This window comes from Chiroxiphia lanceolata, chromosome 24 (genome assembly GCF_009829145.1).
Source record: "Chiroxiphia lanceolata isolate bChiLan1 chromosome 24, bChiLan1.pri, whole genome shotgun sequence".
Taxonomy (NCBI): domain Eukaryota; kingdom Metazoa; phylum Chordata; class Aves; order Passeriformes; family Pipridae; genus Chiroxiphia; species Chiroxiphia lanceolata.
In genome coordinates this window covers 4698067-4712544 of record NC_045660.1, presented here as the reverse complement: position 1 = coordinate 4712544, position 14478 = coordinate 4698067, and the positions used below count along the sequence as shown (strand labels likewise).

The window sequence follows — 14478 nt, the reverse complement described above, 5'->3', positions numbered from 1 at the left end:
CTGCGCCGCTTCCGCTTCCTGCCCGCAGCCAAGATGGCGGCGGCGGCGGGGCCGCGCCGTGTGCCCGGCGGGCGCTGAAGCCGCTTCCGCCGCCCGGCCCGGCCAGCACTAAACATGGCGGAGTCGGTGCTGGAAGTCGTGGGCCGGCTGCAGGCGCGGCTGGCGGGCAGCGCCGAGCCCAAGAAGGTGACGGCGGCTCCTCCGGCCCGCCGGGGGGGCGCTCAGCGGCGGGGACGGGGCGCGGGAGGGCGCGGGGAGCGGCGCGGGGCCTGCCCACCGCCGCGGGTCCCCCTCCGCGGAGTGCCGTGCCCAACTGCGGTCCGTGGGGCGAGGCGGACGGGCGGTCCGGGGGCTGTCCGCGATGGGATCCCCTACTCTGTCACCAGCCCGGGCCGGGCTCGTTGCAGCGGGCTGCGGTCCCTTTCGGGGTGCCCCCGTGGCACGGCGGGCAGGGGTCCCGTGTGGGGTCCCCCCGTGGCACGGGTGGGGTGCGGGCAGGGGTCCCTTTTTGGGGTCCCCCTGTGGCACAGGCGGGGTGCGGCTGGGCAGGGATCCGTTTTGGGGTCCCCCTGTAGCAGTGGCGGACAAGGGTCCCTCGTGGAGTCCCCCCACCACAGTATCGGTCCGAGGTCCCTTTTGGGGACCCCCCGTGGCAGTGACAGGCGGGCGTCCCTTTTGGGGTCCCCGCTGGCAGGGCTGGGGCGCGGTTGGGCATCGGGAGAACTCGCCGGAAGAGTCTTTCCCTGGTGACGTGTTCCCCGCGGAGGAGCCGCGGTGCCCGAGCGGGGGCAGGAGGGGACGGGACGGGGGGGGCACAACCGCGGGGCTGGAGGGGGGACACGGGGGGACACGGGACCCCCTGGCACCGCCACGGGGGCGGGTGGGGGCGAGGGGCTGGCTCCGTCTGGGGGAGTTTCTTGGCTCTTCTTGCCCCTTCTCCACGCGGGGAACGTGCCCGCTGCCAAAATGTGCTGCCCGCAGCAGCTGCCGTGGGGCGGCCGCTGTGCTCGCACTGCCCCGACCTGCCCCGGCTCGGCGTGTTCGGTGACATTCGGCTGCCGGCAGCGACCCCCCTGCTGGGACAAACCGGCCTCCCGAGCTGCTTTTTCAAGGGAAATTTTGGAGTTACGGTTGATCCCGGGCGTGCTGTGATCCCGTTCTGCGAGGTGTCCTGTTTTAAAGGGGGAGCATCTGTTGTGGCTGCTCACAGGTGTTTGGTTCGTGTTTTGTGTAGTTCGGGTGAAAGAGGAGGCGGGGAGGGCTGTGCAGGTGCTCTGTGCTTGGCTGGCTTTGTTTAACTGAGGCAAACACCTGCGGAACTCTCTTTCTAAGATCTCCCGCTGCGCTGCCCAAGAAGAAGAGTGGATGATCAAGTGCTGACCCTTTGAAATGGGAGCCCCTGCAGCAGCTCCAGCCTCGCTGGGGGTGATGTGATAGGATCTGGTTACTCTCCTCATCCCGTCAGCCAGGGCCAGGGCAAGGTTTAACTGGTGGAGCCCCAAATGGAGCTGAGGGACTGCCAGGGAGCCAATTACAGGGGGTGTGGGCTCTGTGGTACCGAGAACACGGGCGAGACTTCAAATATTGCACAGAGAATTAGTGCTCCTGTTCCCTGACCCTTGTGTCAGCTTGGGGCAAGAAGTGCTTGTGTGTGTTTCTGGGGCGCTGCAGGACTTGGGGCACTGTTTGCACAGCCTGACTCCTTCTCCAGTGACCTCGTGGAGTAAAGTGGTTTCTTGCTCTGTTGATCCTGTGCAGTCTTGCGAGGGCGGGCAGAGGAGGTAAAGCAGGGTGGTGACACCAAAACCTTTTCCCTTCCCCAGCAGAAAGGTCCTTTCATCTGTACTCTTGATTTTCTGGTACCTTTCCAGCTATATCCTTGAAAGCATTAGTGTTTTAAAGCTTGAATTTAGTAGCCATTGCATTTCTTTGATGGATTTTCTGAGAATCTTCCTGTGCCATAAAATTTTACCCTGTCAGCAGGACAAATCCACGGCATCCCTGGGTGCTGCCCACACCTTACACCGTTTCCAGTCTTCACTTTTCTTGCCTTGTCCTTTGAAAATGTCATATCAGGAATGTGAAAGAACAATATTTGCCCAGTAAAGTGTTCAACTCGTTGCCTTGCTGAAAGGTGTTAAGTATTATTATTGGTTTTAGGTGAGAATTGGCACAGAACGGCATGAGGGAAATCTTGGACAGTGCTGTAATGGTTTGGAAAGAGTCTTTTTTTTTCCAGCAGAGAAGGTACAAACTCTGCTGCAGGACTGAGGGAAGAAATAGGAGAAGGAAAACATGAATAAGAGCATCTTCACAGAGAGGAAGCAGCCAGGCTGTGCTGGAGTAATTTGATATTAATCTGTGTTTTTAGTGTCGTAACGGTCTGGATGAGTTTTAGAATAAGAAAACAATCCACCCATGTTCAACAAAACCTGATTGGAGCTGGAACCAAGGGAAGTTTTCGTGGGTTGTGTCCTGTGGCTGATTGACTGGAACTCTGCTCTGTACTGGGGTGTTTTGGAAGAGCTTTGCTGTGTGTGTTTGATCTGGTGCCTCCCAAGATATGGGCCTGGTGTTCTCTTGTCTTCTGCCTGGTTGCCTTTTCCTCACAGGACTCGTAGGATCTTGGTTGTTTCTGAGATGAGCTGCCAGGTTTAGAATCACAGAAGAGACCTCCAGGATCATCGGGTCCAACCTTTGACCCAACCCTTCCATATCAACTCAGTGCCACATCCAGTTGTTCCTTGAGCACCTCCAGGGACGGTCACTCCACCACCTCCCTGGGCAGCCCCTTCCAATGCCTGACCACCCTTTCCAGGAAGAAATTCTTCCTGATGTCCAAAATTCTTCCTGATGTCCCTTGGAGGGGGTTTGGCTGATTTCAGTGGGATGCACTCCATCAGCTGATTTCCATGGGAAGTGCAGATTAGTACAAGTTTTTAGGCCTCACTGCTTTGGATTTGTCTCACTTTGTGCATCTCATGCACGAGGACTTGCGCTCCACGGAGGTTGCAGGCGTTGACTGAAGTGGGTGTGGAATAACCCAGCTCCCTGTGAGACGTGTTCTGGATCAAATGTGTGGGTCCCCTGGTCTCAAACCACATTGAGAACAGCATTCCCATTGAGAACAGTGCTTTTCTTCCTGGAATTCAGCCCTGAAGGCAACAAATAACTAAAGAGCTGTGGGAAATTAGCTACAGTGGGGTGTAGCTAGAAAATAATTGGGAGGCTTTATGGATACCAGAACAAGTCCTCCTCAGGTTCTTATTCTCATGGTGGGATTTTGTAAGCTCTGAAACAACCTCTCTAGGAAGTTAATCAGCTTAAAGGGATGCTGTTGTCTTAATAGTGTCCTGTTTGACTTTTTCTAGCTCGTACAAAATCCACCCTTCTTCCCCTTCCAGTGGACCTTTGTGCACGCTAGTCCAAACTCCTTTACTGTCATTGCCAGGAGGATCTTGGCCTTCCTAGAGGGATCCTGACTCAGGAACTGTGGCAGGCCTTGCCTGTCTGGGGGAAGGCAGCAGAGCTGGGCTGTGTCTCTGCTGTCTCTGGTTTGATGGCTTCAGTTGCCAGTGCACTTGTTGAGCAGCTGCGCTGGCAAGGCAACCGAGCAGTTACTCTTGGTATCACTGTTTCAGTCTTCTAAAAAACAAGAAAACCGAAACCTTGTGTCACGGTTATTAAGTCCTAAATATAAAGGAGTTGGTTTCTAGTGAACAGGAAGTGTCCTGGTTTTGCTTAAGCCAGGTGAACCCTTCTCTTTCGGTGTCGAGGAGGGTTTTCTCTCTCGAGGTTAAAAGGACTCATTTCCTTCAAAAGGGAGACTTGTAAAGCTCTCTGACCCTTGCATGGTGGACGTGGGGGTGACTGGAATAGCTGAGGCTGACAGTGCTGATTTGAGCACGAGCACAGTGTTTTAAAGAGAAGATCTGGATCAGGGGCAGCCCTTTGTATGGCATATAGCATAGGAGTGCTGAGCAAAGCCTGGGCTGTATAGGGGCTATAATAATGGGAATGCTGATGAGGCTGGACTGTGGCTATAGCTGAGCTGTGGGAAATAATGTGAGGGGCAACAGTGCTGTCAGATGTGTTCTACCATGTGCTGTAGCTACAGAGCCAATAGACGTGGGTGAGGCGATGTCCCAAACCACCTGGCTGGCAGAGGTTCAAGTACATCCCATTCACCTTGAATCCCACAATCATTAGGGTTGGAAAAGACCTTCAAGACCATCGAGTCCAACCTGTGACCAGTCCTCACCTTGCCAACCAGACCAGAGCACTGAGTGCCACGTCCAGTCATTCCCGGAACACTTCCAGCCCATTCCAGTGTCTGGGCAACCCTTCCAGTGAGGAAATTCTTCCTGATGTCCCACCTTAACCTCCCGTGGTGCAGCTTGAGGCCGTTGCCCCTTGTCAAGCTCCTGCAGCTCGTTGCTGGGGTGACATTGGAGTCTCTGTCCCATGGAGTGGCTGTAGGTGCTGACAGGGCCTCGCTTGGGGTGTGTGGAGGAAACACTTCCCTGGTGTTCAGTGAAGGGAAGAAAAACTAGTGGGATGAGAGGCAGAGGCTGTGGAAGGGCTCAGGTGCCTTTTTAGTACCTGAGAGCAGAGGGACTGTCAGCAGCACTGGCCTGGGGGTGGTCAGCACAGGAGACACAGGTTCCCCTTTTGGGTCTTTTAGAGCATCTAGAAATCTTCCTTCTCCTTTTTTTTTCTGTTTGTTCCCACCCCTCTTGCCAAGGGATTTGATTCCAGCACCACTTCCCGAGTCCTTTCTTCCTCTTGCTGTGTGTCTGTTCCTGATGCTTTAAGCCAGATTTAAGTTGCAGGCCCGTGTGAGGAAAACATTAATATTTGATTGCGTTATAAGACTCAGATGTGTTCTCTTAGGCAAAGAGATGATAATTTCTTTACAGTTTGCCCTTGTGTTCAGCTCCTCAGGAGCTCTTTTGGAGCGAGACAGCAGCTGGCAGCCACTTGGATCCTCCTAACAGGCTCTCAGGCAGTGCAGAATTTTCCTCCTCCCTAATCCCGGTCTGTGGTTCCGTGTGACAACTCTGAACGCTTTTCCTCTTGTCTCCACAGCTGCTGAAAAGTCTGAAGAGGCTCTCAGAGTTGCCCATCACAGTTGACATTCTCGTGGTAAGAGCTGTGAAATCTCTCACTCTTTCATCGTGTCTGTCGAGTCACGGGATAAGCGTTTTCCACGGAAATGCTGCTTTCCCTGGAAGGGGGTGTGTCTCCTTGGCCACCTGCTCCAGCCTGGTGTCATGGGTGTGATTGTGATAAGGTTCTGGAAGTGCCAGGAACGGGCAAGGAGCGTGTCAGAGCAGGTGGGAAGCCATGGAGGACAGTCTGTCATCCTCAGTTCTTCCAAAAGCTTAACACTCGACTGGGATATGAGAGTCGGAGCGGATCCCAGTGATAAATCAGCATGAAATTAGGAAGAGAGCTATCCTTAAAATTATTAATGGCTTCTGTCCTCAAATTTATCAGCTGCCATGGCAAATACTAACTTGGTTCATTAATACAGAAAATTAGACTCAGGTAGGATTAAGTCTCTGATTTACACGTAGTAAATGACATAATTTCAGCAGGAAACATGGTGAATGTGATATCTTTGCTGTTAGATCAAGGAACTTTATCCCTACCTCACAGCAGGAGGTGGTGTGTTGGCTTCATTGACTCCTTAGGAAGTTTAGCAGGGGTGAGAATGCCTGTTTTGCTAAGATGGATTCATGTTCTTGTCTCTCCCATGCAGGAGACGGGTGTTGGGAAGACTGTGAACAGCCTTCGGAAGCACGAGCTCGTGGGAGACTTTGCCAAGGACCTCGTGGCCAGGTGGAAGAAGCTGGTGCCAGTGGCCCAAGAGGCAGAGCGGTGAGTGAACCTCATGGGTGAGCTTTGGGATGCCTTTGCAGGGGACATCATAAACCTTTCTGGCCAAGGAAGCAAAGTGAAGGCTCTGGAAAAGCTCATAAAACAAATGTCTAACTCTGCCTGGGGGTTTTTGCCTGGTTTTGGCACAAACTTCCTGCCTTTGCTGGCTGTGGAGCGTTGGGTGCTGATGGCTGCAGTTTTGTGTGGAAGTAGGGGGCCAATTTTCAAGAATTTGATGAAGAGATTAACAGGAGATGCCAGAAGAGTGCCTTAAATAAAGCAAGAGCTGCAATCTGCTTGCTTCCCATTTTATGGTGCCAAAGACAGGAAGTTCTAGGCCCAAGGAAAGGAAGTGGCCTGCTTTGAAAGAAAGCTTTTATGAACCAAAACCCTGTGGAAACTGGGAGTTGCTGACAGCAGGCATGTTGCAGTAACAAAGCTGTGTTGAACCCAGCAATGAGATCAAATAGATTTGAGTGATAAAGACCCAGTTATTCATTCCTATGTGCTTCACTGGGAACTGGGTGACATTCCCCATAGGCACCACACAGCCAGGGAGAAGGTTCTGTACACATCTGTCTCTAGTTCTAATAAGAGTGCTTAGTTCTTGCACTAGAAATGCAGTTTTTAAATCCCTGAATGTTGCCGTACCTGAGAAAATCAGTGGCATTCTCACCACAAAACTACCGAATACAGCCTTAGTCTTCTGTAAGAGATGTTCCAGTCCACATGGTCCAAAGGGATTGGCTCTTTTCAGTCACAGTGGGAAGTTTTAATTTAACTGTTTTGGTTTTTTTCTCCCTTCAGAAATAACCTGGACTCTGAAGACCGTGACTACGAGAGGAGCAGCTCGAGCAAGAGACATCAGGAGTCCTCCCTCAGAGAGGATGAGGAACCTGACCAGGATTATTCAGAACCCTTCCAGCCATCTTGCAGCCAATCCTACAGCCCAGATCATAGGGAAAAGAAGTCCAAAAGGTATCCCAGGCCTGAGAGAGCCCATGAGACTTATGGCTATAGCAGCCACCAGGGGAAGGGTTGGGGCAGATCTTCCCCAGTGCTCTCTTCAGATCAGGAGTACTCGGACTGTGGGCAAGCTGTGTCACCTGAGCCGAGTGAGAGCCCTCAGGATATGGACACAGACCCTTATGCCTCTGAGGAGCAGGAAGAACCCACAGTATTCCACCGGAAAGCCAGCAAAGGCCACAGCTTTCAGGAGAAGCTCGTGGGAGGCCGGAACTCCGGTGACTTCTGTGACAAAGGGAACACGAGTCGAAGCAAAGAGCACAAATCTCACAAGAAGCAGCGACTTGATGGCAAGGGGGACGAGAGGACCTCTGCCTTCAGCCCAGAAAGATTGCACAAGACCTCTTTTAAAGAGCAGCTCCGAGAATCCCCCGTGGCAGCGGCCGGCAAGGAGAAGCAGAGGACGTCGGACGGCACCAAGAAGGAGAAGAACCGAGAAAGCAGCACCTCCAAAAAGGAGAAGCTGCACACGCTGCCGCCCTTGGAAGAGTCTCTGGACAACCACGTTAAGAAGCAAAAGCATCGGGACTCTGAAAAAAGCAAACTGGAGAAGTCCAAGCCGAGCCTGGAGACCTCCAGCACGGAGCGGGAGAAGCGGAAAGCTGAGGCTGACTCGTCGAACAGGGTCAAGGAAAAGGGGGTTTCTGGGAGCTTAAAATCCTCGGAGGGGAAGCGCAAAATCTCCGACGTGGACAAAAAATCGGCGGGTTTTTCCTCAAATTCTGGGGAGGGGGAAGCGGAGGACGAGTTTGAACAGCCCACAATGTCCTTTGAGTCGTATCTCAGCTACGACCAGCCCCAGAAAAAGAAAAAGAAAGTGGTCAAACCCTCGGCTGGGTCAGCTGGGGAGAAGGACCGAGGGCACAGCAAACAGAACGGATCCAAAGCCAGCAGCAACAGCTCGAGCTCGAGTCAGAAGAGTCCAAGCCACAAGAAAACAAGCGAGAAAAAGGCAGAGAAGAAACCTCCAGAGCCTCCTAAACCAAAGAGGGTAAGGTTTGGAAGGATGTGACAGTGAGCAAAGAAGGTGGGATCAGCTGCTCTCGGTCCTCTGCCGCCTGGGGCTTGTTAGTTTTCCTCTTGGAAAAGTGGGTGAAGAGGGAGGGGAAGAAAGAAATGCAGTGGGTGTTTTTTTATGCTTATTATTTTATGTTTGGTCAAAAAATGGGGAGAGTAAAAGAGAAAACCTTCAGCTAAATACTCATATGGAAGAGTATGGGACAATGATGCACTTGTTAAACAGGCAGAGTATCTGTAGAGGTGAGTCAGCTCAGAATCCAGCCCAGTGTTCAGTGCATCTCCTGCTAACAAGGTTCCCATGTCTCCCCTCTCAGGTATTTACACTCTAAAATGAGTCTTTTTTGTCTGTATTGGTACTGCAGTTTTGTTAATTAAATCTGTTGGTGTCCAGAAATGGGAGAACTGGTGTTACAGTGCAGCTTATTTTAAAAGACAAACCTTCTTTTGTGAAAGCCTGGAAAATGAGCAGTATTTCTGTTCATATCCATTGTCACATGGGTGCCAGGGCTTGGTGTATAAATAGGGACTAACATATAAAACCTTTACTGTTTCAGCTTTTACTGAACTTTGAAGCACTTGGCTCTTCAAAAAGTGTTTTTTATAATGTTAACAGCACTTAAAATTCTTCTTTGCCATTCATTCTAAAAAGTGCCTCATATCAAAGTTTTAAGTTTCCCCTCAGTTTGTGACATTCCCTTCTCTACCACTGCAGAGTTTTTTTGCAGCAGGAGGAGAAGAGGCAGAACAGGTAAATGACATATCAAGGATATGTTTCTGCTTGTCCTGGGTAGGTTAAAGATGTGGATGGCTCTTACTGGAGGAAGCTGAGTGATTCAGATCCCAAATTTTGGCTTCTTCATATTGACAGCCTAGTCAGAGCCACCCCCAAGGCTGTTTCCCAGTGGGAACTGATCAGCATTGAGTGGTTTATTCAAAATATGCAGAAGAATGCAGTTCAGTGCTGTTTGTACACTGGTGGGATGTCACATTCTCCTGTACTCCTGTCTCACTTGCATGTCCATCCTCTCTTTCCAGATAATCTTAGATGTGGTACCAACGTTACCAGACATCCCACTGCCCCCGATCCAGGCCAACTATCGTCCTCTTCCCTCCATCGAGTCCATTACCTGCTCCCAGACAAAAAGGAAAGGTATGTTGGGCAGGAAAATAGGTTTGGAACGAGCCAGTTTGTGGGAGAGAGCAGGAGTGGATGCTGGCTGGGTCCAAGTCTTTCTATTTGACTCTGCCCAGAGTCCAGGTTTCAGAGAAAAGCAGCTGCTTTCCCACGTGCTCCGGCAGAAACGAGGAAAATCCTTTGCTGACCCTTCTTTGGGGTTTGGGCTTTGGGCCTTCCCTTCCTGAGCGAGGTTGCAGGTCTCCTGGAGAAGGTTTTGCCCATGGGGTTGCTCCTGGATTAGTCCAATTTTTGTCTCTGTGGTGTTCATCGGGGTGGGCTCTTCATTTCTCTGCTCCCTTCTCACCCCAAGTCCTTCCCCTCACAGCAGTGTCCTCGCCGGTCGAAGAGAGCGAAGCAGGTTTCACAGGCCGACGGTTAAACTCAAAAATGCAGGTGTACTCGGGCTCCAAAACCGCCTACCTCCCAAAGATGATGTCCTTGTACCAGCAGTGCATCAGGGTCCTCAGCAACAACATCGACTGTAAGTACCTTGCCTCAGTTACACTGAAATTTTGGCAGCTTGTTTGTATAAATCCCGTCAGCGCCTGGCCTGGAGCGTGGGAACACCTGCCCCTTGTCACAAATATGGGACAGATCTCCCTGAAAGCTCAGGTGCTGCAGGGATCAGCACCCAGAATGCTTTCAGGCAGTGGTAAAGCATGGAAATTGTGGCAAACAGAGCCTGCACGGGCACTTCTTAACTTGGAGGTGCCGGTGCCTCAGGTTCCTTTCCTCTTCCCCTCATACAGTCTTCCAGTTTTTCCCACTGCATTTGAAGGTGCCAATCCCTTTCCTCGGCAAGGAAGGAGCAGGATAAATAATACTCTGTGCATCTTGCTTCTCTCTAGCAATCTATGAAGTGGGTGGTGTCCCTTTCTCCGTGCTGGAGCCGGTGTTGGAGAGATGCACCCCCGAGCAGCTGTATCGCATCGAGGAATGTAATCATGTGAGTGCCTCAGCTGGGAAGGGATGTGACATGGAACAGTCATGTTCTGTCCTCATCTGCAGTAGCAGAATAGCAGAGAACAAAGCTTTTTTTGTAACAAGAGTTGGCTTTTGATAGTCCTGAGTTCCTGGTTTTCCCATCTTGCCCCTCTGCGGAATTCCAGCGACGCCGGTGCCGAGGGGAGTGGAGGTGTGCCCGGAGGGATGCCAGCTACGTGTGGGTTTGTTTCAGGTGCTCATTGAGGACACGGATCAGCTGTGGCACAATCACTGCCTCAGAGATTTCAAGAACGAGAAGCCAGAGGAGTTCGAGTCGTGGCGGGAGATGTACCTGCGGCTGCACGACGCGCGCGAGCAGCGGCTGCTCATGCTGGCGCGGAACATCGGCTCGGCCCACGCCAACAAACCCAAAGGTGGGGCTGAGGGAGGGTGTTTTGGGGTGACTTGCTTAAAACTAGTGTACTTTAGGATGTGCATAGCTCTGTGTTCTTTGTGTGGTGGCCTTTGCTTCTGGGTTTGGCAGCCTCTCACTCTCGCCCGTAGCGGTGTTGATGCGGAGCGATCTTTTGATATTTTACAGCAGGAATGTTTAGGGCTGAATAAGCACCTCCTGTTCCAGAGTGGCTTCTCCATGCTGGGATTGAAGAAAAGTAGAGCGGGGAGAATCATTCCTGCTCTTTTGGTGAACATAACGAGAACTCCTGAGCTGATCAGTCTGATTTCTCACAACCCATGCTGTGACTGCAAGAGGTTCAGACCTTGGGGAGGAGACTTGTTACCAGAGCTTGGGAGTGGATGGACTGGGGAGAGGTGGATGAACTTGAAGACAAGCACTGAGGAGCCTCCTTTATAGTAAGCTGAATCTAAGTGATGTTTCCCTCTGGCCTCTTGCAGGGAGAGTGGCCAAAATGGCATTTGTGAACTCTGCAGCGAAGCCCCCTCGGGATGTACGAAGGAGACAAGAGAAGTTTGGAACTGGAGGGCCTCTTCTGCCAGAGAAGACCAAGTGAGTGTTTCTCAGTAGCTCTTGCTGCTCAGGGCCTCCTGCCAGCTTCCCCCTGAAGCTCTGCATCCGGGCAGGAAAGGATACTGAGTGTCTGGGAGCTCCTTTTGCAGTGAAACTTGTAACTCTGCTGGGCTGTTTCTTGCTGGGAAGTACAGAGGTGGTTCCACGTGGTATCAGCCGTGGTGCTGTTGGCAAACATGGCTCATGTCTGTAGAACTGCATCAAACTGTGGTGAATCTTTACTGAAATGCCTGTCCCCTGTGTGTTTCAGAATCAAACCTGTCCTGTACACATCCAGCAAAAGCCACGCTCGAGCGAGTGACGAGCAGTCCTACGATGGGCCCAGCACCAGCAGTGCCCACTCTGTCCCATCTTCAGGTAGCACCTTCTCCTCCTTCGACCCCAGGAAACCCCCAGTGAAGAGTAAGTACAACCTGCAGAACATCCCTGTGGCCTCTTATTGCTCCTCCTTCACCAACAGCTGCTTGTGCTGCAGGAGAATTCCAGGCTACGCAGGAGAGTTTGATGTTGGCATCTCCTCTCCCTGAGGAGAGCCTGTTCAAACTTCTTTCCCAAGGGAAAGCACAGGGAAACATCCAATTCACTTTTTCTGCCCAGAGCTGACTGTGTCAGCCTGTCCTACTGGCACCAGTGCCCTCCTGCTGTCCTGTGTCTGTCCAGCTCTTGGGAACTATGAAAATGTGGTGGAGTTCTCTTGGGAGGGAAGCAGGGAGGGTTTAACCAGAGGTCTGTGTCCTTGCAGTGCAGAAAGCAGTGGGTTCTCCTCAGTCTGTGACCTGATAAATAGGATGGGCCACGATCAGAGAGCACACACTTACCAGGGCTGCAGCTTTGAATTGCTCTCTGCTCTTACTCTGCCACTGCTCCTTTCGTGTGTGGGAGTTTGTTGTTTGATTTGTCTTTTTTTTTTTTTTTCCCCCCCCTTCTTTCTCCGTTGCAGAAATTGCACCAATGATGGCAAAGACTATCAAAGCTTTCAAAAACAGGTTCTCTCGGAGATAAGTTTGCAGTGCTGACCTGGGACTTTCTCTCATGGGAAGGAGTGGCACTGGAGGGGGAGAAGGTTCCCAAACAGCCCTTGCCCTTGGACTCTTTGGAGGCTGCAGCTGCTGGGAGAAGCTTCAATCTGCACAAGATGACGGCACAGTATTTTATCTTTTATTCTGGTCCCTTTCTCAGTGTCAAGCCCTCCCCCTCTTTCCCCCCCTGCCCTCAACATCCTGTTTCTGGCTTTGGCATCCGTCGAAAGAAGGGTGTACAGAATCTCCTGACACAGGAAAATGTGAAGTCTTGGCACCTGCTGAGAGTGGAAGATCCAGAGACTTATTTACTATTTAACCTCTTAATAAATTATGAAATGGTTTTAATTAATATTTTGCCCCTCTACCCTGCTGTGTTATTTATGTCGCTCCCAGTAGTCTCTCCCCTCCCAGTCCAGTCCAAGGGGTCAGCCTCTGTGACTTGAGCTGGAATCCATCTGTCTGAGTGGAAACTGGGTGTCACGGGAGTCTTTCCTTGTGATCTGGTACCTGCTGGGCCCAAAGTCTCACCTGGAGACTCTGGGACAGGTAGGACTGGTGGCCCATCCACTTGTCACTCCTTTAACAGGTGCATCAAGTCCCGAGGCTTCGCTCCCTGCTCGTGTGTGTTAATAAAACCTGAGCCCTTGACCTTCCCCCCTGCTGTTGCTGTAGATCCTGTACAGATGCTTTTGTGGCCGTGCAGGGATGCCAAGAGCCTTTGGGGACGTTTCCTCTGCTGCTGTTGTTGTCTTCTGCTGGCTACTGGGAATAAAACTGCAAGGGTTTGGGGAGGAATTTTACTGTGCACCAAGTGGGATTTTAACTTTTTATTGGGAGAGGAATAGGGGACTTTGCAAATGAAAGTTTTTAAATATCAGTGAAGGCATCGTTTGCCTCTTTTAGTGGAAAGAAGGAATACTTTTGTCTTGTTTTCTGTGTGGAATTGGAAAGGATTTATTTCCAGTTTGGAAGCTGGTGCCTAAATCCTGTCTTTTCCTCTGTATGTTTTGCTCTGCCCCCTCTTTGGAAGAGTCCAAGGATTGTGGTCTCTGAACCTGGAACCACTTGAATGAGGCTGGAGGGAAGTGAGTGACTGAACGTGGTTGTTCTAACATGTGTCCTTCGCAGCAGGAGTTCAAAAGGCTCCGTTGTACTTGGTGTCTGAGGAGCTGGAGCTCGGGAAGGAAGAGGTGTGTGAGGTGACACCAGTGGCTGGTGGGAGTCTGAGGAAGTGCCCTGGGGCTCCTGGGAGTGTGGGAGCCCCGGTGCTGCTGAGGGGTGTGGTGGCAGCTGGGCTCGCTGGACACACCCAGGCTGTGGCATGTGGAGCCTGGTGGGGAAGGTTTCTGCTCGTGGGTTGTGTCTGTCCCCAGGTGAATTCCCCAGGGCTGGTGCAAGCAGAGGATGGGGCTGGTGAGACCCAGGTCTCATGGTGGCCTCTGTGAGGGCTCAGAGGCCCGACTGGATCGGAGAGGGGAGGGATTCTCCTGTTCCAAGCCATATTTGCTGCCCTAGGACTTCGCTGTCTGGGTGGAAAAGATGCTGGTAGTGGATGCTGTTGTTGTTGGCAGCTCCTGAGAAGCTCTGCTGCTGGCTTTCCGTGGCTGCCAAATCCCAAACCGGTGGAGTTGTCTGTGTGCACTGACCGGGGGAAACCTCGCTGTGAAGGGTCCTCCCTGGAGGGCTCTGGAAAAATCCCTGTTTGCTTCTGCTTTCTCTTGGGTTGTGTCTGTTTCTTTCCCTTTTTTTTTTTTTTTCTTTTTCTCCCTCCCTTTTAAAAGATTTCTTGCTTTAAAACCATTCTGTCTGCTGTTTATTTGGTCTGTTCTTTTCTTAGTTTGAAGTTCTTGGAAAAATGTTCTCAGACTCTCATGTGCTGTAAGTTTGTTACAGTCCCAGATGCTTAAATGTTACCGTGCAGCATCTTCAGTGTGTGTTGTGCTGTAAAATAATGGCTCCTTACTCCTGCGTTTTTGCTGTATTTAATTTTGCTGTATTTTTAATTAGATAACAATATATTCTCTTTCTGCTGACCGTTGTGCTACCGTTTATTTCTCCTCTGTACTTGGGGCAGGGGCAGAGGGGAGGGAAGCAGAGCTTGGCATCGTGTTCAGACACGATGGGGCTTCGAACAAAGGAGCTGGGTGATGCCCAAGAACAATTTTGGGCGCTGCTAAAACTGCCAGTTAATTAATACCCCAGCTCAGTATTCAGATGGGGGTGTTGCCCAGTCGTTGCTGTTTTGGGGTGATGCTCCTTCCCTCTCAGAGCAGCCCCTTTGCTCCAGGCTTTGCCAGCCATGTCCATATTTTAGCTCTGTGGGATTGCAGGGAGGTGACACTGTGTCTGGAGTGACTCTGCTCTGTGCACCCCACAGG

The 14478-nt window shown here is 51.6% G+C and overlaps 1 protein-coding gene across 2 annotated transcripts; it reads left to right on the top strand.

Annotated features, from left to right (window-relative positions):
• Window positions 1–24: 24 nt before the first annotated feature.
• Window positions 25–14134, top strand: ELOA (elongin A). 2 transcript variants are annotated; one of them, XM_032709893.1, is made up of 11 exons: window positions 25–186; window positions 5089–5145; window positions 5765–5883; window positions 6691–7900; window positions 8965–9079; window positions 9432–9587; window positions 9955–10052; window positions 10284–10464; window positions 10946–11057; window positions 11329–11480; window positions 12019–14134. In XM_032709893.1, exons 1-11 carry the CDS (start codon window positions 115–117, stop codon window positions 12078–12080), a joined length of 2334 nt encoding a protein of 777 aa, XP_032565784.1. In that variant the 5' UTR covers window positions 25–114; the 3' UTR covers window positions 12081–14134. The 2 variants fall into 2 exon arrangements, with proteins under 2 accessions (XP_032565784.1, XP_032565785.1); XM_032709894.1 differs by having other exon boundaries at window positions 76–186; window positions 9435–9587.
• The last annotated feature ends 344 nt before the right edge of the window (window positions 14135–14478 follow it).

Excerpts from the sequence above, each read along its gene's own strand:
- ELOA (XM_032709893.1), top strand. The coding sequence starts at position 115 with ATGGCGGAGTCGGTGCTGGAAGTCGTGGGCCGGCTGCAGGCGCGGCTG. Across the intron at positions 9,080-9,431 it reads CTCCCAGACAAAAAGGAAAG|CAGTGTCCTCGCCGGTCGAA; the intron begins GTATGTTGGGCA and ends TTCCCCTCACAG. Across the intron at positions 9,588-9,954 it reads CCTCAGCAACAACATCGACT|CAATCTATGAAGTGGGTGGT; the intron begins GTAAGTACCTTG and ends GCTTCTCTCTAG.